General features: G+C 39.8%; 1 protein-coding gene across 1 annotated transcript in view; it reads right to left on the bottom strand.

The window, feature by feature from the left end:
• The window catches only part of PLB1 (phospholipase B1), a 93,403-nt gene that overhangs the window by 64,227 nt on the left and 3,662 nt on the right, over positions 1–25,514 (bottom strand). The window contains exons 3-19 of the mRNA XM_026844615.1: positions 24,956–25,019; positions 24,397–24,455; positions 22,888–22,928; positions 21,994–22,037; positions 20,947–21,031; positions 20,358–20,409; positions 18,589–18,651; positions 17,260–17,342; positions 14,704–14,782; positions 13,971–14,075; positions 12,352–12,444; positions 6,245–6,313; positions 5,353–5,433; positions 3,855–3,921; positions 3,077–3,135; positions 1,919–1,992; positions 534–577 (exon numbers count right to left, since the gene is read on the bottom strand). Of these exons, the coding sequence (XP_026700416.1) occupies positions 534–577; positions 1,919–1,992; positions 3,077–3,135; positions 3,855–3,921; positions 5,353–5,433; positions 6,245–6,313; positions 12,352–12,444; positions 13,971–14,075; positions 14,704–14,782; positions 17,260–17,342; positions 18,589–18,651; positions 20,358–20,409; positions 20,947–21,031; positions 21,994–22,037; positions 22,888–22,928; positions 24,397–24,455; positions 24,956–25,019 (1,162 nt within the window). The remainder of the gene's footprint in view (positions 1–533; positions 578–1,918; positions 1,993–3,076; positions 3,136–3,854; positions 3,922–5,352; positions 5,434–6,244; positions 6,314–12,351; positions 12,445–13,970; positions 14,076–14,703; positions 14,783–17,259; positions 17,343–18,588; positions 18,652–20,357; positions 20,410–20,946; positions 21,032–21,993; positions 22,038–22,887; positions 22,929–24,396; positions 24,456–24,955; positions 25,020–25,514) is intronic.

Genomic DNA, 25,514 nt, shown 5'->3' with positions numbered 1-25,514 from the left:
AGGAGACTCTCATGCCGTCATACTCTAACTGCAGATGAGTTGGAATCAAATCCTTTAGCCTGATCTCCCCAGATGTATTAACCCCAAAGACCCAAGATTCCCTTCTAGATCTTAGGTTACAAAGCAGCCTTACAAACACCCAAATCTAAAATGCCCTGACCTCTAAAGGCATATAAAATCTGATCTTGTAACATGATTCTGCTCCTGCCTAAAACAACTTTCCCATACAGTCAAAATAGTTTCTTTAGGCTATGATGTAAGATCATTGCTTCATCTGTCCCCAACACATTTTGGACAGAAATATAACTGAAACAACCAAGCCCCCAGGAATTACAAAATACAGTTAAGTCATGCACAGCAAATTACAGTCTGGTTGTTACGCAACTTTTACTCAGCACTGGACACTGAATACAAAGGGATTGGTTCTGTCATGTTACAATTTGTAAACCTTTCTTCATGTCTTCTTTTATAATAACAGCTGTGCCAATAAACAGCTCCAGATATTTATCAAGTATACGGAAAAAGTCACTTACTTGCTAGTGTCGTGACTGTGCTTATGTTTTCATTTCCTCCAACACTGTTAAAAAGAAAGAACAAGGAAAAAAAAAATGTTCCAAGATACGATGGACTTGGTAAGGCAGTGGACTAAGTAAGAGAGCTCCCCCTTATGGGGCTTCTATCCATGCATACAGCACATTCTCTGGTGGTTGTACTAAGTCAAAGACAGCCCTTCGTGTGCATACCAACGGGGTCACAAAATCAGAGACTCTGTCATAATCATAATAATCATATTAAAAGCCCTGTACACTAGATGTCCTTTCAGTTTTCTCATGTGTTTTGGCATATGTTCAAACCTAGCTGAAAGAAATGAGAATTTTTAAAAGCTGCCATCTTTGCTATTGTTGTTCCTATTAAAATATTTATTACTTCCATTTTCAGTTAACAAATCTTTTGTATCCATAACAACAAGTTTTAAAAGCATATATTTCAGAGTGATAAGTATATTCAATACCTTTCACCCCCCATTTCACTCAACTGGAAGAATACTACTAGGCTGGTAAAATTCACCATATGTCTGTGTGCTCTTTACTCCCCTTCATGCTGTAGAAAATGCTAGTATATTTTTTCCCAAAAAATGTCAGTAGATTATTACTAAAGATCAAAATATAAAAAGTTGGATTTAGAACACCTCTGTAGTATCCATTTAATTCTTACCCACTTGAGCTGCAGTGGCTCAGGTGGGTAGGAAATGATGAACAGAAAATCAGCCTGACAGGTTAGGTGTTAAATCATACAGTTGCAGAATAACAAGCGAACATGATTGCCTTTTTTCAGAGTGGCTTTTTGACCTGTCTAATAAAATGCTGCATATGTAAAAGTCTGTACTCATAATTCATAAACTGTTCTGCATGATGTAAGCAATACTGGGAAAGGGTCAAGGAAATCCTTCATACTGCGTATGAAACAGCAGCAGCAAAAAAGATCCCATTTTGACTTTTTGTAGATTGCTGATCTTAAAAGAGATAAATGGGTGACACGGGCGACAGAGGGGAAAAGCAGGCAGGATACAGAAATGGCAGGGCCAGAAATGCAGAACGCGCAAGTGGTGCGATGGCACCGGGATCTAGATGTCCCCTTAGCAATAGCTACAACTGTGAGAGGAGAAGAGACCATCTTAACAAGGACCCTGTTTCATCTGCATGTCCAGGCCTATTCCAGCTACTGTACATTGTGCTCTAGATAGCCACTACTTTGAGTATTTTATTTATCATGAGTAATAGCACAACCATGTGGCTCAAAGCAAAACAAAGTAAAATTCATTCTCCACAAGCCTCCATTTGCTATAAAAACAACTATACATATTAAAACCCAAGAAAATGGATTCCCTCCCACTGTGGGGAAAATTCCTGGGACTCACCTCCAAGAAACACCTCGGTATTGAGTCAGGACATCCAGAACATTATGGGGTTTGGATGATGCCCCATTACCTGCCTGGAAGTAGAAGAGGAGAGGAGATCACCTTCAGAAAATAAGAATTTCTACAGTAATTAGTTCTCTAAGTGATCTTAGAGAAAATAATTAGTGTATTAATGAAGCAAGCTACGTTGTCTTCCCCAAATATCACAGATCCTTGTTTTCAAGAGGATCAAGGGCTGAGGGTATTTTAACTCTGCTCCAGTGCGTTACCTTCTTCTATCAACTTCTTGATTAGATCAAGTGGGGAAAAATTGGTTGAGGATGTTCAGATATTCATATAATTCTAAATTTACATAAGGAATAAATAACATCGCAATGGTTCTGAATGAATAATTTATAGTGTTCCTCACATTAAAAAGTGGCACGGTGATTTTACATCTTCCCTCCCCCAGTTTCCTCAAGAAAGGAGACTACAAGGATTTAATGTTGTAATTAGCACAGAACACATAAGAAACATGAATTAGGATATAAGCAGTGAAGCAGTTGTCACTGATTGCAGAATCACAGCCAGTCTAGGGGTAACGAGTTTACATAGTTCCAGGAATAGTGTTAAAACTCTCAAGAAAAGTTACACTTGACATACCTGATGATCTATTGCAATTTTACTCAAATATTTAGTTAGTGTAAGTGGACATGGCTTTATAGGCCTTGGTATTATCATATATATATATATATATATACACATATATACACATACACACACACATACACACAATTAGCTGCAGAATTTTTTCTATTTATGCTGCTTACTATAATAACTTTGAAGGCCAATACCTCACAAATTGCCTAGAATCAGTAAAGAAAAGCAATCATTGTGAGACCACTCTAGCAGGCTGGTTTTCTTGCTGCCCGATCAAATCTTGCAGCTCTTCTCTGTGTAGCACTCCTGTGGATGTTAAATGGGAACTGTACACTCAGATTAGACTCATAATCTGATTGCCAGTCAGTCAAGGTGGAGTATGGAAAAGAATATGTGAAAAATGTGTATGGCTCAATAGGGTGTAACTGTATGTATTCTATTTCTAGGGTTAAAAATTCAGAAATGCTTTTTCATTACTTGGTTTAACAAGTAACTGGCTATCCAGTGATCTTTACTTACTGTGAGTGAATCTCCCAGGGCACCAATCACCTGAATATCTGCTGGTTTTAAATTATGAACTAATAAACAAAAAAATAAAGGTAGTGTAAGGGAGAGAGGATATAAAAAAATTGTGATGATTATCCAAGATTTTCCTTAGAATAAGCATAAAGCATTGCAAAGACAGTATTTTAATATTAATGACAGCATCATCTCAGAATGAGATACACAGAGACTTATCAAATCAGAAATTATTCTTGGTGCCATAGCTGGGCATTAGCTACAGCAACAAGTGAGGCAGTAAGATTTCAGTCTTGCATCTGTGCTTATTCAAATTCCTTTTAACTAGTGGAAGCAACTGAAAAGCAGACACAGCTCTAGTGCCAGCACAGGGTAGAAATCTGGGGACCATCACAGCTTCTGAGGGAAGACAAAACCCACCCGGGGGCAGAATTTTATGTGGCTTTTTGCACCCAAGACTGCATTGACAAGAGCCCCTACTCCATACATAATCAGTTTTCCCACTCCAGCAACTGAAGTACCCGACTACCTCCTGTCTTTTCCACTGTCACTTCTTTGTACATGGAAGGTGCAGTTGTATAAGCTTTCACCATCCTTGAGGGAAAACTTGCATCTTGTTATACAACTACTTAAGTTGTTCCAAAAAGAATCTTAAAAGCCACTGTCAACAGAGTGCACTGCTTCATATAAAAGCATACCTTCCTAACTAAACCCAGTTCCTGTTTTCCTTCTATCATCAAATGAAGTAGCTCTACAATACAATTGCATAGGACTGTACCTGAAACCGGAACTGTATCAGAGGGATCCCGGTCAAAGCAAGGAATATTTGTTCCATAACTCTTCTCCTGTAAAGACAGAGAGGGCAAGACTTTACATCAGACTCACTACACTCTGGTTGTGACAAACCATTTCTGTCTCAGAGCATTGGATTAATGAATTTCCTGTCTTCAGGCCATGCCTACAACTGCCCTTTGAAGGCAGACACAAGCTCAGACTGCTCAGAAGTCACATGGCCATATTAGTGCAGCACAGCTCTCGCCTACCAGTGGGGCCAGTTATTTCAGTTTCTGTGCCGTGCTGCATTCAGCTATACATTTTGTGCACCCATACTCTGAGCTAGGTGAGCTCACATCTTTTTGTGAGAAACTGAACATCCCTAGAATAATATCCCAGCAAGAAATCATATCTTTGTCAGCAGGCCATGAGCTTGACTTCTCCACATGCAAATCTCTATGTGTAGCCAGGGATTTGCCCTCTTGGCTCCTTGGGGCTGCAGCCTACTGACAGAAACATCCCCAGGGTCTATAGTGAAGGCTGACCATCTGTATACCAGAGCACACCATTGCACAAGACCCAAGGACATGTGCTTGCTCCAAATCTCTTTACAGAACTCCTTAAGTAGCCTAACTTGCCTAAGGAAAAGATACTTGTGTGGCTTGTCCCATTGCTCCATTTTGTTTTTTTAATTTAAGAAAACCCACATAACACAGTGTTGCTTCTTGCCTCCTACACCACAGCTACTACCAAAAATCAGAGGGGTAGGTACTTGCCCCATGCAGAGGTCTAAACACCCTGAGTAACTAACAAAACAGATGCCATTATATTAAAATAAGAGGAGAAATGTATATTACTATTCCAATGACGTACAGGCCATTTTGAGTGCAGATGTGGTCTAGACACTGTGTTCTGGGGCATGAAAATGAGCATTATCACCTCCCTCTGTAGCTGCTTGGGAACACCAAGTTCTGTTCAGAATCAGAATACCATGATTAAAAAAAAAAAAAAACCAACCAAAAAACAACCACGGCTGTTTATCTCTGCACATCTAATCTGCAACTATCTCACAAAAAAGAAAAATGAAAAATCCATTGTCCTTCAGTTTTACTATGGCGCAAATGAGATTAAATCAGACTCACACAGTGGTGTCGTACTGATCTGATCTAGTTTCTTCCATGGTAGGACTAAATGGTCCTATTTTCACTAGCCTCTTATCCCAGGGAAATTAACATTGTTATCCAGATGTTTTACAAAGGTTCTTAACAGTGAAGGCAAGACTTACTTTAGGCTGTCTGAACACACCTACCTTAAATCACACTCCATAAAATCCACCAAGGAGAAAATGTGCTATTAAGCATCTGACTATTTAGTCAAGCATGGACAACTTTGTATTTAGCTTTCCCGGTAGCACTGTTTAATTAGGCCGCAACACACTCTCACCCACCTGCCCCACTCCCTGAATACACTCTGTCTATATGATGCAAACAGTCCTACTATACCTGAGATGTTTCTTTGGTGTTTGATGTCTCCAGGGAAGATGAGTAGTTACTATTTCTATATGTGAACAAATATGGATTTTCCTGCAGAGTGAAGAGAGTATGTTTAACAATGCTCGTGGAAACAGAGACAGCTGATGTTAAAGACTTCTGGCTCGATTTTCCAAGAGAAGAAAATCTTTACAGTATTAATTTTGGGATGAATATTGCACTAGTGAAGTAAACCTGGTTAGACCTGAAAATTAAGCCCTAGTATGCTCTAGGCACAGCACCACCTCTTGCCTTAAACCTAACATCAAACAAAACACAGAATTCAATTTCTTTGATGCTTTAATTGCTGTTCAGTGAAGCCTTTGGATGCCAGTAATATTTTATCACTATCAAATTATTGAAGTCATAGCTTAAATGCAAAAACATTCAAGAACCTGTTCTTTGAACCTGAGATGCTCAGACCCTGAAAATACTACTGGGGTATTGACAGCTCTAGGGACTAAAATAGTTAAACCTGACAGCAGACAGAGTCAAATGACAGAAAAATTATATAAAATATATAGATTAATTTTTATTGCTGACACAGATTTTAATACAGATAATGAACCCTTGATAGCCACAATTAATAAATTCAGATTAGCTAGTTATATTTTGAATAAAAGAATATCTGATACAGTAAGATGATTTAACTAAATTGTGTCAAAAGTTCTTGTTTTCAGAGTTTCATCTTTAGAAAATAAAGAGTCTGTGTCAATGAACTTTAAGAATACTAAATTTTTAACAGTGCAATATATTGGGCAAGTACACATTCCCAAGAACTTAAGAAAACAACAACAGTATTTGAGAACTTGGAAATTCTGCAAAGAGTAAATAAAATCTCACAGTAATATGGAAACGCTTTTACCTGAGATGGACACTGGACCTGAAGCATTTTTGTGACACCATAAGGCTGCTTCTGTCCAACTGGCTCTATCTGGAAAGGGAGAGAACAGATAAATTGTATACATGCTGTGTGGGGAAGGGAGAGCAGCAGCAACTCAAAGGCTCTAGTGCCCGGAGTTTTCCATCAGGTCCATATATATATTTAAAAACTTGTTTTGCTTATGATAAATATTTATCTATGTATGACATACCACATGTATACCTACAAAAGCAAGGAACAAGGCCTCTCATATGATCAGACTGTCATCGCATCATCGTTAAAACAACCATCCACACATTAACTCTAGGAATGTCGACCCTGTGTTTTTCCCACAAGGCACTGATCTTATACCACAGCATTCTACTGCTTGCAATCGAGTTGCTATTTATCAGCTCAACAACAGTAACCGTAGACATGCTCTAGAAGCGCATAGCTTAAACCATCCTCATGATTAGTTTTCCCCCCTTTATGGTTATGAAGTTTAAACTTAACTGCAATTTGCAAGCCAGTTTTACTTCCCCGATGGTCTGGGTATGAGAAAGCAAAGGGTGGGTTGCCACAGCTCAGCTGCCAGGTAACAACTCCTTGCACAGCCTGTCCATCCTCCCAGGCCTCATCCACCACATTTTTTGTCTTCTCCCAGGCTGTGAAACTCTTGAGCAAGTCACACTTGGAAGTTCATGGTTTACAGTTTTTATATAAAAGTATAAAGAAACATAAAAGCTTTTGTGTGGGAGGAAAAGCAACTTTGAGTGCGTCGAAACTGAAGTAAAATTGGTGTTACTGAAGCTCCTTGGAAAATGCAGTTTTGACTCAGATTGTACACTGAAGACTTGGGTAAATCACATCACTTTACCTCAGAAGCGGAAAATACAAAATCTCTAATATAAACAGAAAACTAAAAATCTTTCATTTTGGTAATACATTCAGTTGCATTAACTCCTTCTGTCTTGCAAACTCAAATTTATGTAGTCCCTCTGCTGCAAATTCATTTTTCAGCAGTCAGAAATACACAAGGTCACACACCAATCCTCTGGTGGCTGTAGCCTGTGCAACTAAAAGCTTGCTTAATTTATCCCACCTTCCAGAACTGTTTCCTCATATACATTTTCATACATGTTAGACAACATCAAAAAGGTGCCCTCCAACTCCGCATACATTCTTTATAATTGCTTGATAATACTTCTATTTGTTGGCCACCTTCTAACAAGACAGAGAGTGGATTGTTGTTAATGAAAAAATCATGGAATGATTCAAAACCCAATACTGACAGCACAAAGTGGTAAATACCACAAAGAATAACTTCACCTGTTCAGGCACCTTGCTGGGTGCTAATTAAATTGCAATCACAACCAAAAGAGTTTGCCAGGGATTTAGATTCCTCAGCGAATGTCTGCTCAGCTTGCACCAGCAGCAGCAGCTGCCAGAAGCAGCAGACTACAAAAGAAACAGGATTGAAGGGTCTGGAAAACACAATAACAGGCTTGACGTCACTGATACATTCTAGACAGGAATGTTATATTCTATTTTGGTTGTTCCATCAATGAAAATAATGGGAAAATTTAGAGAAATAGAGGCTTACAGAGCTTATATTTTTTGAAAGAAGCATCTGAAGAAACAGAGTCACTGCTTTTTTTTGAGGAATAAAAGGAATGCCCTGAAACGTGCAAAAATAATGAAACTCAAAAGATACATTGGAAGCTGGTACTCTCCCATCCTCCTAGGGCAAAACAGTATCTATTTAATGACATTCTTAAAAGAAAATATTCTTCTTCCAGCACAGAATCATCCCACAGAACATGGGACAACAGTGGTATTTCTTGGCTAGGAATGCATTTCAAACAAGTATTAGGCACTTTTATGTTGTTGGGTGATGAGAACGAGTTTCGCCAGGAGGAAATTCATTCCAGACAGTTCAGGGACGCTGTTCTCCCAGTAAACACCGACAACTCCCATGCATCAGAACTGCAAGGTCCTGGTCAGGAAATTGGGCACCAAGTCAGCGCTGTGGTCAGTCAAAACCTCCCCTGAATTCCAGCATATCTGTCATGCAGGCTGGCTACGTGCTGGTCTGCTCCGGTACTGCAGCAGTCACTGTAAACACAGAAGAGAGGCACAGGCAGCCTCCTGCAGTGCTGTTCCCATTCAGGTTCTTGCCTGGTTTCAGTTTCTCTCACAGTTGCAGGGTAGGTTTATCTGTGGTCTTTTCTGTTATACAAGAGAATGCCAGAGAGCAAGAGCTTCTTGTCTAAGTTCTTTACACACGTGAAAGGAGCTTTGTCCCCAGGTATATTTTCAGAGGTAAAATTGTAGGCATTTGCCAAAATTAATCAATCAGTCTCTCTGTGGTAAATATCAAAGCTGTCCAAGTAAACAATCAACCTCCCTCAGCTCTTCCTAGCTACCCAATGTAATTTAGCTGACTGTTGTCTGATGTGCTCAGCATATGAACCACATTGCTCCTAGATAGCTAGAAATGTTTCGGTAAAATATCCAGCCATGCCTAGGACAAGTTCTTAGCACCTGCTAGCTCAGCTGCTTCTCAAACAGTCTGAAGTGCAGTCCTACTGCCAATTGCCACTAGATTGTCAAGGTTTTGCCCTTTGGCCAACAAGCAGGTAATCATTCCAAGAAGGAGGCTGGTACCAAACCTCAAAACAAGGTAAGGGCAACCTGGCAGGCAACAGTAGGAGAGAAACTCTCTGAATGCTGTTCTGTAGCACCACCTCATTCTGCTGTGTTTGCTGCTCCACAACTCATGATCTCGATTTCCTATCAGTTCCAAATACTGCATTGAGGGTTGGTTTGTTTCTTTTTTGAAGCAGGTAGCATAAACTATTAACTGGACTTCCCAGTGGAACCAGAGCGACCTTTACCAGGTGAGGACACCTGCCAGTGCTTTTTATGCTGAAAGCATCTTTATTACCTTCTGGTTTTACATCATGGGAGAATACCATCACAAGCCAACAAGGAACCTACCCAGAGAGGTGCCTTTCTGATGATTGCATCTATACTAAGAAAGTTCCACTAAATCAAAGAGGAGGCACAAAAACGGGAGGAAAGGAGTTAAGACGGGAATGCTACCATTCCTGTAGTCTCCCTTCAAACCAGTAGCAAGATACGGGTTTTGCCATGTTTTTCTCTCCTGCCAGATCACCTAGGCTGTCCCCTCACACTGAGGGAGAACTCTTAAATAAAGCAAACTTGGTATTTGCCTCCTTTATGACAATTCTCTGGTTCTGGTGGCTCCCCAGCACGCTCACTGCCTGAGTCTGGGTAACTGGCCCTAATGCAGCCATCCTAAAAAGTACCAACTTCATTATGCTTTTAGATTTTCACCTCTACTGTTTCCACAAAATGCTCTTAGCAGTTAAAGTGAGAAGAATAGAGTAATATACCAAAGAATGGGATGCTCAAGAAGAGAGACAAGGAGAACAAATCAAGTCAGTGCAGAAAAGGGTTAGGGACAGAAAAATGAAGCAGAGGAAAGAGGAAGGGTCTTCTGTTAGCAGAAGCTGCAAATAAAAAAAAAATCTAAAGGGACAAAAGGAATTTGTTGCAAGTGTAAGAATTTGAGAGGACAGGAAAGAGAAATCGATGCTGAGTTGACTGAGTATGTCTGCATGATTTATTAAACTTCAGGAGATAAGCCCTGTCCCTCTCCCCTTATACAGAGCCTGCATTTGGAGAAGGCAATATACCTGTTTCACACTGGGAATGACGCCATCACAACTACTTGCAAGGAATATTCAAGATGCCTACTATTGGATTCTGCAGAAATTGAAATCTAAGGAGCTGGACAGTAAGAGGCCATAGGAAAAAAAAAAAAAAAGCTACACTCTGGGAAAAAAAATGAAAGTGAAGCCCATTAGAAGCACATGAACTCTTCTAATTGCCAAATCTGATAAAAGAAAAGGATATTACTCAAAGCTGCAGATCAGTTTCCCACTGATAAGCCCTAGAAAACATGTTTGTTCAGGCTGATCTATTGCCACAGTTAGGTGTATCTCAGAATCCAACAGCTTTAGTTTCAGTTGGCCTCAAACAATTCCTTCTGGAAAGGCATAAAATGGGCTGGCAAACTGGTGGCACTGTGGTCCCTCTCCAATCAGAAGCATTAATTTTCTGCACTAGCTGAAAACATATTCAGCATTACATTTTGAAAATTTGGTGATGGAAATACCCACACTAAGCAGATGTAAAGGGCCATTTTTCACAGCAAACTGTATGTTCATACTTTGCGTGGCTTGCTCCCAACTAGCTTCAATATTTATAATGATTAGTATCTGAGGAGGATATGCCACTGCTTTCTAGTGTCTTACCGATCATGTTTAGGTGATGGTGATTGTGTGATCTTGATAAAGATCTCCAACACCGATGGGGACACTGAGACATGGGCTGTTAAAGTAACTCACTCAGCTTCTTTACAGAGAACTGCTAGAAACAGAGAGACTGTTCAGTTCATACTTCAGGAATCTGACTTTCAGTGTTTGCTTTGTTCATTTGTCTAATGACAGTAATTGCATAGTGGGACTAAGGCAAAACAATGATAAAGAAGCCAACGTGTATCTTATTATGGCATCTATTTTATGATTGAAGAACTGAGGTAGGAACTTTGACATCATGATAAGGAATGTCACAGATAACAACAGAGGAGATAACTGGATGCAGCTTGGTTGTTCCAAGGTTAGAGCTTCAGCAACTGATCAATTTTTAACTCTTTGGCTCCTACTAACTAAAGTCCTACTAACTTTAACTAAAAGATAACATCTTTTATTAAAATGACTGTATGGTTTTTCTAGCTATATCATCTGGTTGAATAAAAGCCTATTCCTGCAAATCCTGCTTCTTTAAATTATCAAGGCTACAACAGCATTACTACTGCCAAAATTAGCATAAAGGGAAACAAGAACATGCCAATCTGCTTGGATTTATTTTTAAACATGGTTAAAGGCAGTTGCATTAGACATTTCTTCCTTCGTGCTTAGGATAATTTGGACAGACACAGGAATAGTAGGTGCTCTCAAATGAAAATCTTATTAACACGTGGACTGCAAAACAAGCAAAAAAGTTTTTTTCTCTTTAATTGGCCATTGCAGATTCTTTCTAATTAAAAAAGCATGTGTATAAGAGGGTTATTAGTAAAAAAAGCAGAAAATTTTGAAAGTTGCTAAATCAGAAGGAATAGTAAAATCGACATCTTATCCAAAAACACTGGTATCAGGGCATATCCAAATATAATGCACTAAGCAGTAACATCCTACTTTGCTCTGGTGACTCCAAAACCACATGCCTGCTTTTTTGTCTCATTCATATTGAAAAGCAGCTCCCATTTCTTCACTTGCCCCCATCATCAATTTAAAAATGCAAACCCCTCCAGCTGTACATGCATCCACTCAGTCACACAAATGCTGCGTCAGCAGCTCAAGTCTGAAGAAGGAAACAGCCTCCTGCAGAATTGGTCATCAAGTTCAAGGTCAAGTGGGTCTTTTAGACACCCTCTTCCACCCATTAGAAGGCACAATTTGTTGGTCTTTCCTCAGCTGGGTAGGACATCAAACTCTTGAGGGAGTAACAGGAGCTCCTCAAGGCTGTCTATCAGCTTTTACTGTGAGCAACAGCAGTAGAAGGATGATGGTTAAGGAGGAGATAACATAATGAGGCTCACTAGTAAAGAGGGGGGATGAATACAGAACAGAGTAATCAGAAGGGTATAATCGCTATAATCTCAGGTTAGAATGAGCCTCATTTGTCACTTTGCCACATGTCACAGACCTAGCAAAAGGAGGGTCTGTCACAGCTCATTTACTCCCTGAGACTTCCCCAAGTGGCTACTTTGGAAACCTTTCTAAAAAGCTCTTGACATAAGTAGCAGCTACAGAACAGCAAGAGATTTGTCTTGGGTAGGTAGGACATTTAGCATTATTTGAGTGCAGTCTCTCTGCATGGTGGAGGATAGCAGTCATGGGATGTTTCTTTCCTATACTCTTCCTTCCCCCACCTTCTCACTACTCAAAGCCTGGTTAGTGTGGAGTTGTTAGCAGGCATCTGTACTTAGTCCAGTAAGCAACACTGTCTGTGGTACTCACCATGTTGTTCCAGAGGCCCACAGCCATGAAAGTATATTCTTCTTCCAGAGTTTCCACTTGTGTCTTTGATGTGGTAATGAAACCATCCCTGCCCTGAAAGAGAAAGCATTTCAACCCTGAGAAAACACTTAAAGAATATGGAAAGATAAGATATTTAGCCTCAAAAGGTCTTGATCTGTAAAATAATATTCATATCCAAAAGAATATCAATTTCTGGTACTCTCATTAAGCCACTTGTTGCTGATCTCAGTTACTGCTGGTGCGTCAAGACAGAACAGATGCTGTTCTTGTGATTGCTGTACCTACCACCGTAAGGGACTGCACATCAACAGGACAAGACGACCAGAGCAACAGCAAAGCATGATCACAATAATGACATACCAGAGATCAGGGAGACTCAGAGAGGTGATCACATGAATGATTTGGAATAAACACTTCCTCTAGCTAAAACTTACATGCATTTAAAAAGTGGAAGCATGCCGAATTTGTCTTAAGAGATCATGCTTATTTATTCATAAATAAGAACTGTTGGAAGAGTTTGGAAGATTATACATGTTGGCCTGCAGGTGTACCACAAATCAGAAAAAATAAAGAATCCACCTATGACATAAGATGGCATTTAAGGCAATAACAGAGCAATTTACTAAAAGAAAAAGCAATGCTGTGAAAGTTAAAAGTCTGCCATTTGCATATGGACGAGCCATCAACAAAACAAGCCTGACATAAGATGACCCAGCAGCAAAAGAAGATTTTTCAACATAGCAGACCCCAACCTTCCTGGAAGACAAATTTCTTCTCCCAGTTCAATTTGTTCTGATACTGAGCTGAGGGGAGCAATGGAATTCCCAGAAATTCAAGGAGCTATTTTGATGCCCAGGAACCAGACCATGACTCAGCACCACCTGTTTTACCAATAACCACCTAATGTTACATGTTGGATTTTGATACCTTGCTCTGAGTGAACCATTATCGAGGAAGTAATATTTTCCCTCTTCATTGCCAGGTCTAAGACAACCTTGACCTTTGAACTTCCCCTTAAAGATCACTTACAACAAAATCATGTCTGACATCCCAGGCAACCCTATCTACATACATTCTCCGCTGGCTATACCAAATACAAAATCTGGACAAAATTCATTCACAGGTTCCCAGACTGCATTAATCTCATTGCAAGGAGCTAAGTATACTTTCCAACAGTTTACAAGACCTTTATTATTCCCCCCCTGACCCATTTTTAAATGCTTCTTGTTATCCACTTTTTTTACTTTTGTTGCTAAACACACATGAGCATACTCAGGGATAAATATGCTGATGACTGCAAAGATATGGAAAAATTAGCAGCACTGACAATTGCCAGACGTTCATGACAGAGGTGCTGTGACTTGATTTCTCCAGGAACATTGCATTCAAATAACAGAGGGTCTCCGACTGATGCTGTGTGAAGCGAAAGCTCCACTCTCAGGACCCCGGTGTTTGTTCCTGAAGTGTGTTCTGCATATGTCCGACTACCCTTGTTTTCTAGCATTACACATAGCCTAGACAGGCGAGAGCCAGCTGAATATTGCACTCAATCTCAACAGATACCATCCAGAAAGAAGGAGCAACTCGAGTATACTCACTCGTCTGAGCAGCAGATTTCTTTCTTGGAGAGAAGGCTGAGGAACGACAGTGAAGTCATCCTTTTGATTAAACCTCTCAGACTCCATCAGTTTTTCCCAAGCATCCTGAATAGACAACCATTTAATCAGATGAGTATTATCAGGTAAAGAGTGTAATAATATATGTGCAATTCGTCAGGGTTTAAAGTGAACTAAGATTATTCCCATCCCTAATAAACCGCAATAATAAAATTCTGTAATCCAGAACAAGGACAGTAATTTAATGTTATCTTCTTACACAATAACTGTAAGCTCCTTGTAGTTATAAGAAAGCTACACTGATTTACTGTAATTTACTCTTTGAAAGAGCAGCAATCTTAAGGCAGCAATGAAAAGTCAGTGCTTATTGCCTCCCTGTCATTTTTAAAATGAATTCTAGCACAACTGTCTTTGCTTAAAAGAAAGTTTCCCTCTTTTAAGTCATGTGCCAGGTTACCGGACAAGATGGATCATTTCTCTATATAGTCATCAGAAACTTCAAGAGATACTAAGATCACCTGGGTATAGAGAGAGCTCATCTCCAATGTTCCCGATCTAAGAAATGGGGTCAGGATTGCTGTGGACATGTGGTAAAAAACCCTCTTACTCAACTGCCTCATTGCTATTCCTTCCTTAACTCCTCACTTCAGTCTAATCCAGAAAATGAATAGATGTAACTAGCAATGAGAGTCAAACAACACAGAAGATGCCATACCTGATAGGACCACCTCAATATATTATCATCTAATGTGGAGTGTTCACCAATACAATTGCACTGATTCCTGCCTGGATTGCTGCAGAAAAGAATTAAAAACATGAAAGACATTATCAACTTTTGACAAACAATACAAATAGCATGAATGAACTCTTTTAAGGCACTGACATATCTTGAAGACTAAATTGTTGCATGTATAGGGAAAGCTACATGGAACATCCTAATTTTTGATATAAACATAGAATGATATAGATGTCCACATCCAGAGCTTTGGATTGCTTCTTGATTTGGATTCAGATGACAGATATACCAGACTTGGATTAGCATGGGGTCTCACAAGCTAGCAGCATGCTCACGCTTAAAATAGCGGCTGCACTCATTTTCAAACATTTCCCCCTCTATAGCCATACAGGAGAATTAAACATACTCAGAATACTTTCACAGAAACTTTTGCCTTCGTATTTGGCAGTAAGACCTGCATCTAGAAATGCAGAAGGAAGCTTAATGCTGCCAAAAATTATATATACTAAAGGATGGCCAGACACTGTCAGGCAGCTAACCAATCCCAGCCAAATTTCTGACCTGCAAAGTGAGATGTGCCTACTGCATATTTCTGCAGCTAGTTGAAGAGCTCAGACCTCCCAAGGCTATAGACAGGAACAATAAAAGATACATTTAAGATTAGTCTGGTTTCAGCAAAGATACTCAGTGGAAAATGTCTGGATGAACAGCAATCTGAGAAATCTTTTTGTGGGATTTGCATATGTAAGCAGTAAGTACCTGTCATGATTAGACACTCTCTCCTTTTCACAGAACTCTAGCTAAACCTATAAAAATGGAAGTTGTCTGTTAAAGTGCTTTGGTCACTACAGGTCAGTGAAAGACATATGAACTCAGGACCAGAATCTTACCCAAGCCCAATAGAAGAACCTCATAAAAGAGATGAGGAGAGTTACATACCTAAAAATTGGGTTGACACACTACTTTTAGTGCAGACAACACTTCTAGTTATTAGAAACTAATAAAGGAAGAAACTTTAAATCCATATTATGTAACAAACATCAATGCCTAAAGTTAGGTACTGACATGGGACTGGGCGTGTCAGCCACTATTCTTTTAGACACTTTGAGATTTCATCGGTTGGTATGGGCTTATGTTTTTCTTTCAAAGCACAGTTCAAAATGAAGACTTGGTAGCCAAATGCTGGGGCCCTTATCTGGGAGACAATCCGGGCCTGAGGCTGAGATGAACCCAGGAGTTTATGAAACAGTAAAGTGCAAGGCTTGCAAGCTGGTGGAACTGTTCAGCCAGATAAACACAGGGACAAGAACATACTGACAAGAAAGCAAATTGCCTTAAATTGAAAAGGAAATATAACACTTCTTCAGAGGAAAAGAAAATAGATCTATTTAATTTTTTTTTTTAAGGTCTTCAATATATGGAAAGGCCCATTATTCCTAAATCAATCTTTTCCAAATCTTATTTACCTGTCTCGCATTTCCCCCCTTAGTGCCTGTGCAGGAAAAATAAGCTACAATGCTCTGTGCAGTTGCTTTTGACAAGGAAAGCTTCTCCTCTGCTTATACTGGTTGTTAAGCACGTGGTTACACAGCAGCCAGACCCCTTCCTTGACTAATGGAACATCTCCTGTGTTGTATACATGCAAAGCTTGTGAAACACTTCAGGATAACTATATTAGTACATATAGTGTCTTATGACACAGGGAAAAAAAATTACTGTGGAGTAAAATGGAGTGGAATCTCATCAGCTGTAAACTACTCCATTATAACTGTCCATGTGCACACTCCTACTCCATACTAAATTGGGACATAAGCTACTCACACTTTTGTTAGAAGGTACTGAGAAAGGGAGATAGATGAAAACATCTAAGCATGCAGTTACCATAAGGAACTGACAAGTCGGATGTTCTCCATCCTGCCATACCCTAAGACCAAGTAGTAGCTTTCACATAGCCTATTAATGTGCTTTAAGTCTAGTTATTCCTTTTGTGACCATTGATACCTAGAAACTTAAACGTATGAAGAGCCTTCAGAGTTTTTGACTCAAGAGTTACAGAACAGAAGTACCACTGACTAAAAAGCTGAGGATAGGTAGATTGTGCAGTCTTGTGACTATAATCACAGTACTGGGTCTGGCTGGGATGGAGTTAATTTTCTTCATAGCAGCCCATATGGTGCTGTGTTTTGGATTTGTGGCTAAAACTGTTGATAACACACCAATGCTTTGGCTGTTGCTGAACAGTGCTTGTACAGCGTCAAGGCTTTCTCTTTTTCCCCCACTCTGGCCCAATATTTAAACGTATGCTATCCAACTTGGCAGCATTAAAAGCACTTACTCCTGGTAAAAATATGCCTTGCAGAGAGAGTTTATCAGAAACAAAATGGAGACCTAAAATATTTGTCATGCTTTTGTATTAAGGGCAGAAAAAACTGTTCAGAAGGCTCTACCTCAGTTATAAAGTCAATATGTATACATAGCTATGTGTCTGAACACTAGCAGGAGACAGTGTCCATCATTTAAAGAAACCTCTGTTACCTGACATTATTGTAATCTTGGCATGCAAGAGAGAAAATTGTGAGTTCAGTGGAATCCACCAGATTTACAAAGGCCTTGGGAACCTACAGTAACAAAGCAAAAATTAATCATGTTATATTTGCAATTAAAGATCAGCAAGTAGTGATAACAGTAAGTTATGTCTACAACTTCACATGTGTTTCCTCTGGCCTGGGATTCTGCCTGCATAAAATCAATAATTAAGTCTTTGCCAGTTCTGCTCTGAACTCTATTCCTATGCCTGCCATCTAGAATAATGTTGAACATCATTCATGAAGTACTTGTGACCATGACTTCTTGACTGAAGCCCAGCAATTCATTTTACATAACCAAAGTGGCCATCAGCCAACTGAATTGAACTCAAATGAACTAGGAACTGCCGTTTTTGTGGCAACGTACCAATGCAAAGCTGGGGATGAAATGTCCTGTATAACAGCACATGCACTCCTGCATCCCGTCTCACCTCTCCCCCAGGCAGAAAGCAGATTTCCATTTACATAATGATATTTCACTTTTACAAGTGCACATAAACAGATTCTGTAAATAATAGTGGAGAGACTCTGAAGAGAATGTGTGGGTGGAACTTCACCCATGCACAACATTTGTTGAAGTCAGTTTGAGAAAAACAAGTGGTTATGGCCTGATGCAATCAAATATTAGCAGGTTTAGAATATTCTCTAGCTCTTCAATCCAGCAAAACAAAATTCTTGGAAGATGCTACTGAAATACTTCAGATAAACAGTTAATAGTCTGTTTTAGCAGTGATATATCCTTGTCCAGAAACCATCCTAGGTAAGTGGATAATTCTTAGCTCAGCCAGCTAGAAAACCTTTAGAAATGCTGAGATCTTAAAATAAACACATAATAGGAAAAAAAGATTAATGATACATATTTTTAATGGGTGTTTTTTCTGGTCTGTAACAGTCATCACCAGGTAGTTAGAAGCCTGCATGCTGCTTAGGTAGCTCCACACATCCAGGAATTAGATATCAGTTATTTTCACAAACAGTCCTGTTAAACATGAATGACTTTCAGATAGATGTACTCCAGTTTTCATAGAAATCACTTAAGAAAACAGAGACTGAGTGGTACATCAGCTTGTGTTGCAAAACAAAGCAGTTACCCATCCATCCTTTCTGTTTGCATGCATCAACTTTTTAAAAACAGGAATAAAACTCAGTGACAAGGAACTGAGCCAATGAGACTGGTGTTCTAAGTCACCTGAACAGTGGTACAAGCCCTAGTTCAGTGAGGGAGACTGGAAGACTCAGCAAAGGATTCAGGTATTCAAGGCTGATGAATAAATCTTACCTTTTTATACAAAAAATCCAAGACAGTTTTAAGTTGTTCCAGGTTGTGCAATACGCAGTTCTTCTGTAAATGAAATGAGAAATGCCATCAAAACTAGAAAAAACAAAGTTACCAATTTGCCAAGAATCACAAACCCTGTGTGCTGAGCTGTGTACTGAAGGGTTACTAACAACCACTATATTCTTGATTCAGCCTTAGCCAGCACCAAGAAAAACAATCCCATGGAACATCTTGTAATTTAACTGCCTGTATATTTTTTTTTAATATGTTGTCTAAGACAAGAACGGGGAAGAAAAGTATCTTTAGACTTGAAGGTGGAAAAGATATTTTGCTACAGCATCTCAGACTTGGGATCACAAATTAAGTACAGATGTTTATAAATACAAAACACATCATGTGCCAGGAGCTTACATCACTGAATAGAGTCATTTCAATATCCGGGAACTAGTTACTCCTTTAGTTCACTATGGCAGAGAGCAGAGTCTGGGAAAGTTTCATAACCACCTGCCTTGACCGCTAATCCACCCCATGAAAAGCTTACCAGGTGTGTGGAGGCACAGGAAGAACATGGGGTTCCAGCACTAAAAAAAATCGTGATAAAAAAAAAAAAAAAAAAAAAAAAGAAGGAATAGGATGATAAGAGACCTATTTGCTATTTTCCTTTCTCACACAAGATTTGCTATGGCTTTAAATCAGCAAAACCCAGCAGGAGTCCATGGCCCAATCCTGGCCACCCTGATCATTTCCATTTGACAAGCCATCCAGCTTTTCTCTAGAATAGACAGTAAATGGATGGTTAGGCAGCAAATGCTGCAATTAAAGCTGAAGGCACACCTATAAAAAGCTCAGAATAGAGCCAGAAATTGCTGCTGCCATTGGAGAAGACAAGCACACACAAGTTAGCACAGAGCTTGATGCTGCTTCTTTACATCACTGTTGCAAGCTTGCTAACAGGGTTAATGTTCCTGAACAGCTGAGATTTTATCCCACTAGTGTGACACAGACTGGAACAAATATCTGAGAGCTAGAGCCCTGCTCAACTGTGCTATGTTTATTAGGCAGTTCTCACCAATCCTGAAGAGCATTGGTTAGAACCACTCAGTTCCACAAAAATGTATGCTAAGTCCATGTACAGTCGAACAGACTCCCTGTAGATTGAAGAGTCAGTAGCAGAATCACCTTGGCAATTACATTTTCCCATTACATCAAGACCATTTTACAAAACAACATGCCTCAGCATTAAGAAAAATGAACGTATAAAACTCCAGGATGGGATTTACAAAGGACTTGACCATGAGTGACAATTCAAGCTCTCACCAGCATCAACCACTGACATCAGCCAAAACATATCTAGGTCTTTACTGTCCTTTTTGAAAATATGAACCTAAAGGACCAAGAGGAAACCGAAGAGGCAAATACTGAGAGTTATTATTTGTGTTCTTCTCAGAAACACTGGCACAGTTATGGAGTGCAGCTAGCAGAGGTCTCGCATCCTTAACCAATAGAAAACAAACATACTGGCTTCTCTACCAAGCTCTTCAGCCCCTCTGACAAACCAGATGGGATACTTTCAAGAACAAAACTCTGTACTCAAAAGGTACAGAATTGATTCATATTTATAACAGAAAGACCAAAGTCTGTTAACCTAAAGAAATGGCATTTTTTACTTTGAAGAAAGTTTTGAGTGCTGTTTAAAGTATTTAATCACATTTCTCCCTTCTTCTGCTTCAACACCAAGCTCTCTGAATTGTCCTGTGTTTTAAGCAAACCTGATTCTCTTTCATGAGCTTCACTATTTCTTCAGCTTGATGCAGGAGGTCTCTGAAAAGCAGAAAAGAAAAGAGAAACTATAAAGGCATCAGTGAGGGTAAAGCTTTGGCTGATTTTTACCATTAACACAAACAACATTTGAGACTTCAGGTGGGATTAATCTTCTCTCCTAAATGTGTTAAGATTAGACACTTGTCTGTGCTACACAGAGAGCCTCGGGTGATTAGCTCATATTCAAGCATCTCACTTTCAGACATGTGCACTTAGATGAAAACAGCAGACACTGCTTGGTAGGCACACCTCTAATTCTATTTGAGCCAGAAAATTTGTTTTGCAGCTATGAAGAGGGAGACCTGATGTTAAGTCAGGTGATCCAGACACCAAAGCACACAGTGGGCTTTGTTTCTGCTCCTGCTAAGAGGTGACAATTGAGCCAGAGTGACAGGGTCTGTCCCTGGAGGGTCTGTGCAGCCTCTGCCAGTACTGAACATATTCTGTGACCAGTGAAGTGCTCCAGCACCAAAGGCTTCCACCCTCTACCTTACCAGCTGGAAATCAACTGTCCAGCCAAAAACCCCTCAGACTTACATGGCTTGACTGTCTGGTGTTGCTCCCTTTGTGCCAGGCGGAGGAGACTGGTGTAGGACCGAGGGATTAAAACGGCTAATGAGAGCTGAATGACATACACGGTTAGAAGATTTCTGCATACAAGGGACTGCTACTCTACCGTTTCATTATAAACACAACAGAACTAAAACAACCAGAAAATGTAAAATCTGAGGATCTCTTGGAAGGCATGAGATGTATGTCCAAGCCCTCTGCAGCTGTTCTTGCTGGTTTTGGTACTCACTTTCTTAAGTGGAGGTTTGATGTCTGTGTTTTCCTCCAGACTCAGGTCAGAAACCTCCATCCTCATCTCTCATGGCAGGCACAAGTAGCATAGGTGGATTTAAAAACAGGCAGCTATCAAAATGAAGCTACAGGGAAGGGCTACCCAGAGACAGCCTGCTGAAGCTGCCAGGTTTTAAACCCCTTTCACGGGGAAATGGAGGTGACATTAAGATACTAGGCAGATTTGGAGGGGAGGACCCTGGAGCTATCCACTACTCAACTCAGCATTTCAGCGGACCGGAAGGTTTTACTTGCAACACCTTTCAAGCAAGTCAAGGTTGCCTTCAGAGCCGGCTGGAACCAGCTGACAGGTGATGAATTAACATATGCGGTGCATCTATGGCAGCTCCAGTGTAAATCCTGAACACGTGGTAGTGGAAAGGGTACCGGACAGGCAAATTCACACAAGATTTCACTGCGCTAGCATAGGCAGCAAGCACACACCAGCAGGGACTGTGGCATGGGTAGTGGTAGCATCCCAAAAATCCTTGTTGGGTGTGTAAGACTCTTGCAGCAGTCTGCCAGCACCCCTTATTCACTGCTATTTGTCTATTTGGACAGTCTCTTTAAAGCCAGCACAGATAACCCAGCCTGGCTGTACTCATGTTCCCCAAGTACAGGGGCTTCGCTTACACCCTTGCAGTGTACTTGTGCTGCACCTGTTCTGCAGCCCAGCAAGGCCCTGGAGCTCCTGCCAGCATGCTGTTCAATTTGCTTGAGTTTCAGTGTGACAGCAAGACACACCTGCTAAAGTTTCCACGCTTACTTCAAGAAGGCTCTTTCCTGTGCTATAGAAAGGGAAGAGAAAACAGGAAGTTGCTGTTACTACGTTTCTCAAAGAAAAATTCTATTACAGCACAGCCTCAATTTCTTATTAGATATGCTACAGCTCAAAATGTGTATTCATGGCAGCTGCTGAAATTAAGGATGAGAACTTTCTTTCCCCAAAATCATCATGTCATCAGCTACTGCTGCATAAGAACAATCTTAAATATATTTTTTTTTTCTGACTCTGTATGTTGCAATAATTGTGCTTATGCATACATATAAGTAATGCAGGGACCTCTGTGTGCATCCACATACAAGTGGACACAGATGATTGTGCAAACATTAAAAAAAATTCGTCTTTTAAAGTTTGTCTGTGCAGAGCTAAAAGACCTATGCAGATGTGCATCTACAAGGTTTAGCCATACATTCACTTGATGATGTAGATCTGCTAAGGGGGCATGAAAGAAGAAAATGGAGTAAGGCTTGTCTGTGAAGCACTGGGAATCATCCAACCAGAGGATTCTTGGGATCAGGACTCCTGGGTTCTTTATTTGCTTTGATAAATTCCTGCTTTCTGGTCTCTAACTAGTATATGTTGATATTTACTTCCTAGGATTCATCATGTAGCAATGATTCTTAATCGAGGTTATTGCAACTCTAAGATAGTTCTACATTTTGCATAAGTACAAAGAATTTCTGTTAACTAAGGACTGGAAAGGATCCAGTATCTCAAAATCCTTCATATTTTGCATAGCCTTTGTCCTCCTCTCTACAAAACAATAATAAGACTTAATTGGGCCCAATTCCTGCACTGTGATACCATATAAATTAGTATTATGACACTTAGCAATGCTAACAATTCCTTGTTACCTTTGGAGTAAATCCTCATGGTGTACACCAGATCCTGGTGTCTGTGAACAAGCAAGAAGATTAGCATTAAGCAAAGGGTAAACTATCTCTACATATGCTGTTCCCCTACAGTATTCCACTCCTATTATAGATAGCATTGTTTTCGACATACTCTTCACCACTGCACTGTAGTTATACATAGATCTAAGTTCTTTTCCAGGGCTTCCTTATTACAGTATATTTTCATAGTCTGGTAATCCTTTCTTAGTTAGTGATTTCATTAATGAATTTATTACATATGGCTTAAAATAAAATTTGACTAGAACTCAAATTCAGTCAAATGAAAAGTTGTTCTAAACCACATTGCTCTGGATCTACTCATTTTCAACAAGAGACATGACCTGAAGTCATGTAGATAATTCACATGGATGGCACTCAGCCAGTAAGGTGTCTGTTAAAAAAACCTTTAGCATTAAACAGAGGAACTTCATTGATTTCAGAGAGTCTGAGGAGGAGACAGTAACAGAGATGTTTGCTCTAGGAAAGTAGACGTTCCTTGAAAGAAGATTGTTTATATGTTTTTCTATGGCACCATCCACAAGCAACAAAGACATTAGCACAAAAAAGACTTGCACTAAAGGGCCATGCATCTGATACCGATGAAACGCCTTTGGATTCCAGACAATTATTTTCTTCTAAAGAGGGAGGTACTCACAAGGAGTCCAGGAGTGCTGATTTTCTAGTAGAAAGCTTTCATCCCAATAAAAAGTTTGATGCCTTGATGAATACTACCTCAAATTTGAAAGTGGTTTTGTGATAACTGAGAATCTCCCCCATTTCTTTACAGTTGTAGCCCTGCAATGGCTACCAATTTTTGCCCAATGTGCATTGCTACACTTCTTCAAAGCCTGAGAATTGTGGTTAAATGCTTTAAATAGGGCCTCAATTCTATTTCAGATATTCACTTCCAACTATTAAGATAAGCAAAGATAATCCAAATTTGACCGTATTAGAACAGGCAGGAGAACTTTATCCAGTGATTTATACATCAGAAGTATATCTTTGTGATTGGCCTACAGCCTTTGCCTTCTAGACAGGAAATCAGTCTCTACAGAAACTGCTTCAACAGGATGGAAAATCTACTGCATTTCTCAATAATTTGTGGTGATCACCAAAATTGTACTTTTTCCCAGTTTTAATTTTCCCAGCTTCTTCTTCCAGTTATTTGACCTGTTATGCTCATTGCTAGGAAAATCCGAGCACTCTAATCAAATATCATGGTTCTCTGCAAGAGCACTGTGATCACATTTCCTCCTGCACGAAGTCAGCTGGCTATTTTTAGACTCAGGGCATACTAGAACACTGAACAGCAGGTATTTCCAGTCATTTTTCACCAGAAGCCTTTGATGCTTGCGGAAAGAATCAAGTCCTAAACGCCCTAACTGGGACCCCAAACTACATCATCAGCTCACTTCATCATCACAATGGAGGAAATGGGTCACATTGAGCACACTTCCCGCTTGTACTTACTCTTTGCAAACTTCCTATTGCAGTGACTGTTTTAATGTCAGCTAGCCTCAAAGCGTGAACTGTAGAAAAGCGAAAGATGTCAGGTTAAAAAAAGAGCAGTGACCTTGAAAGAAAATTACATTTACCAATATGCTAAAACATAACAAAATTGATTGAAACATAAGAAGTCTATACTGATCTTCTTGATCGGCAGTTTTAAATCAGAGAGGGTGAGAAACTTTACTCAGGTAGAGTACTCAGTTTACTCAGTAGATGCTTTGAGTACTTCGATGCACTGAAATGATCAACCATCAAGCAAAAAGAGATCACAAAACACTGCTGTGAATGATTTAAGTAATAGCAGCATCCTCAACTATTATAGCAACTGAGGAAACAAAGGTAGAAAAGTTATTATGAATAGAACAAAAAATTAGGACATTTGTGGAGCCTACGTCCACTTCAGTCACATCCCACACATATGCATCCCCTCAAACAGCTGATTTCTCTGATTTCACCCCCAGCCCATTCTCAAATAATTTTGGGAGGGAAAGCCTCTGCAAGGATAATATCAAACACAAACCTGAAGTTGAAGGGGTCTCAGGTAACATCACCTGCTCACATGGAAACTGGAAGCTTCTTAGAGCCTTTGACATAAACAAATAAATATGATTTATTGCTTAGCTCTAACAAGGAAATTTGTGGAAGGAGGGGTCCTATGGGCTCTGTTCTCACACAGTACCAAGCTCTTACTCATGTAAGAGCAGTTTTAAAGAACAATTACACCTGTAGTAAAAATACATGGGAACACAGGTCTGGACAGCTGCACTATCAAATCCACTCTTCCAAAACTTTACAATTTTTTCTGTCTTCTTACTGATTGCCATAGAACTGGGCCTAAGCAAACAATGAAATGTGCTGAACGCAACCTGTTACATCTATTGCTGCAAACAGTGAGTGCTTAATCTGGAATAGGTCATAAGGACAGCTACTGCATATGCATCTTCACATGCCAAGGGGCACCCAATGGACACAACAAAAAGCTACATCTCCATTGTGCAACAGGAAAGGCAGAATGAACCAATTCTGGGTCCTTGGCAACTGGCAAAATTCCCAGGTTATCACAGAAAGCACCTGTCTCT

This window comes from Athene cunicularia (genome assembly GCF_003259725.1).
Source record: "Athene cunicularia isolate RWA chromosome 3 unlocalized genomic scaffold, athCun1 chr3_part1, whole genome shotgun sequence".
Classification (NCBI taxonomy): domain Eukaryota; kingdom Metazoa; phylum Chordata; class Aves; order Strigiformes; family Strigidae; genus Athene; species Athene cunicularia.
This window is presented reverse-complemented; position numbering and strand designations above follow the sequence as displayed.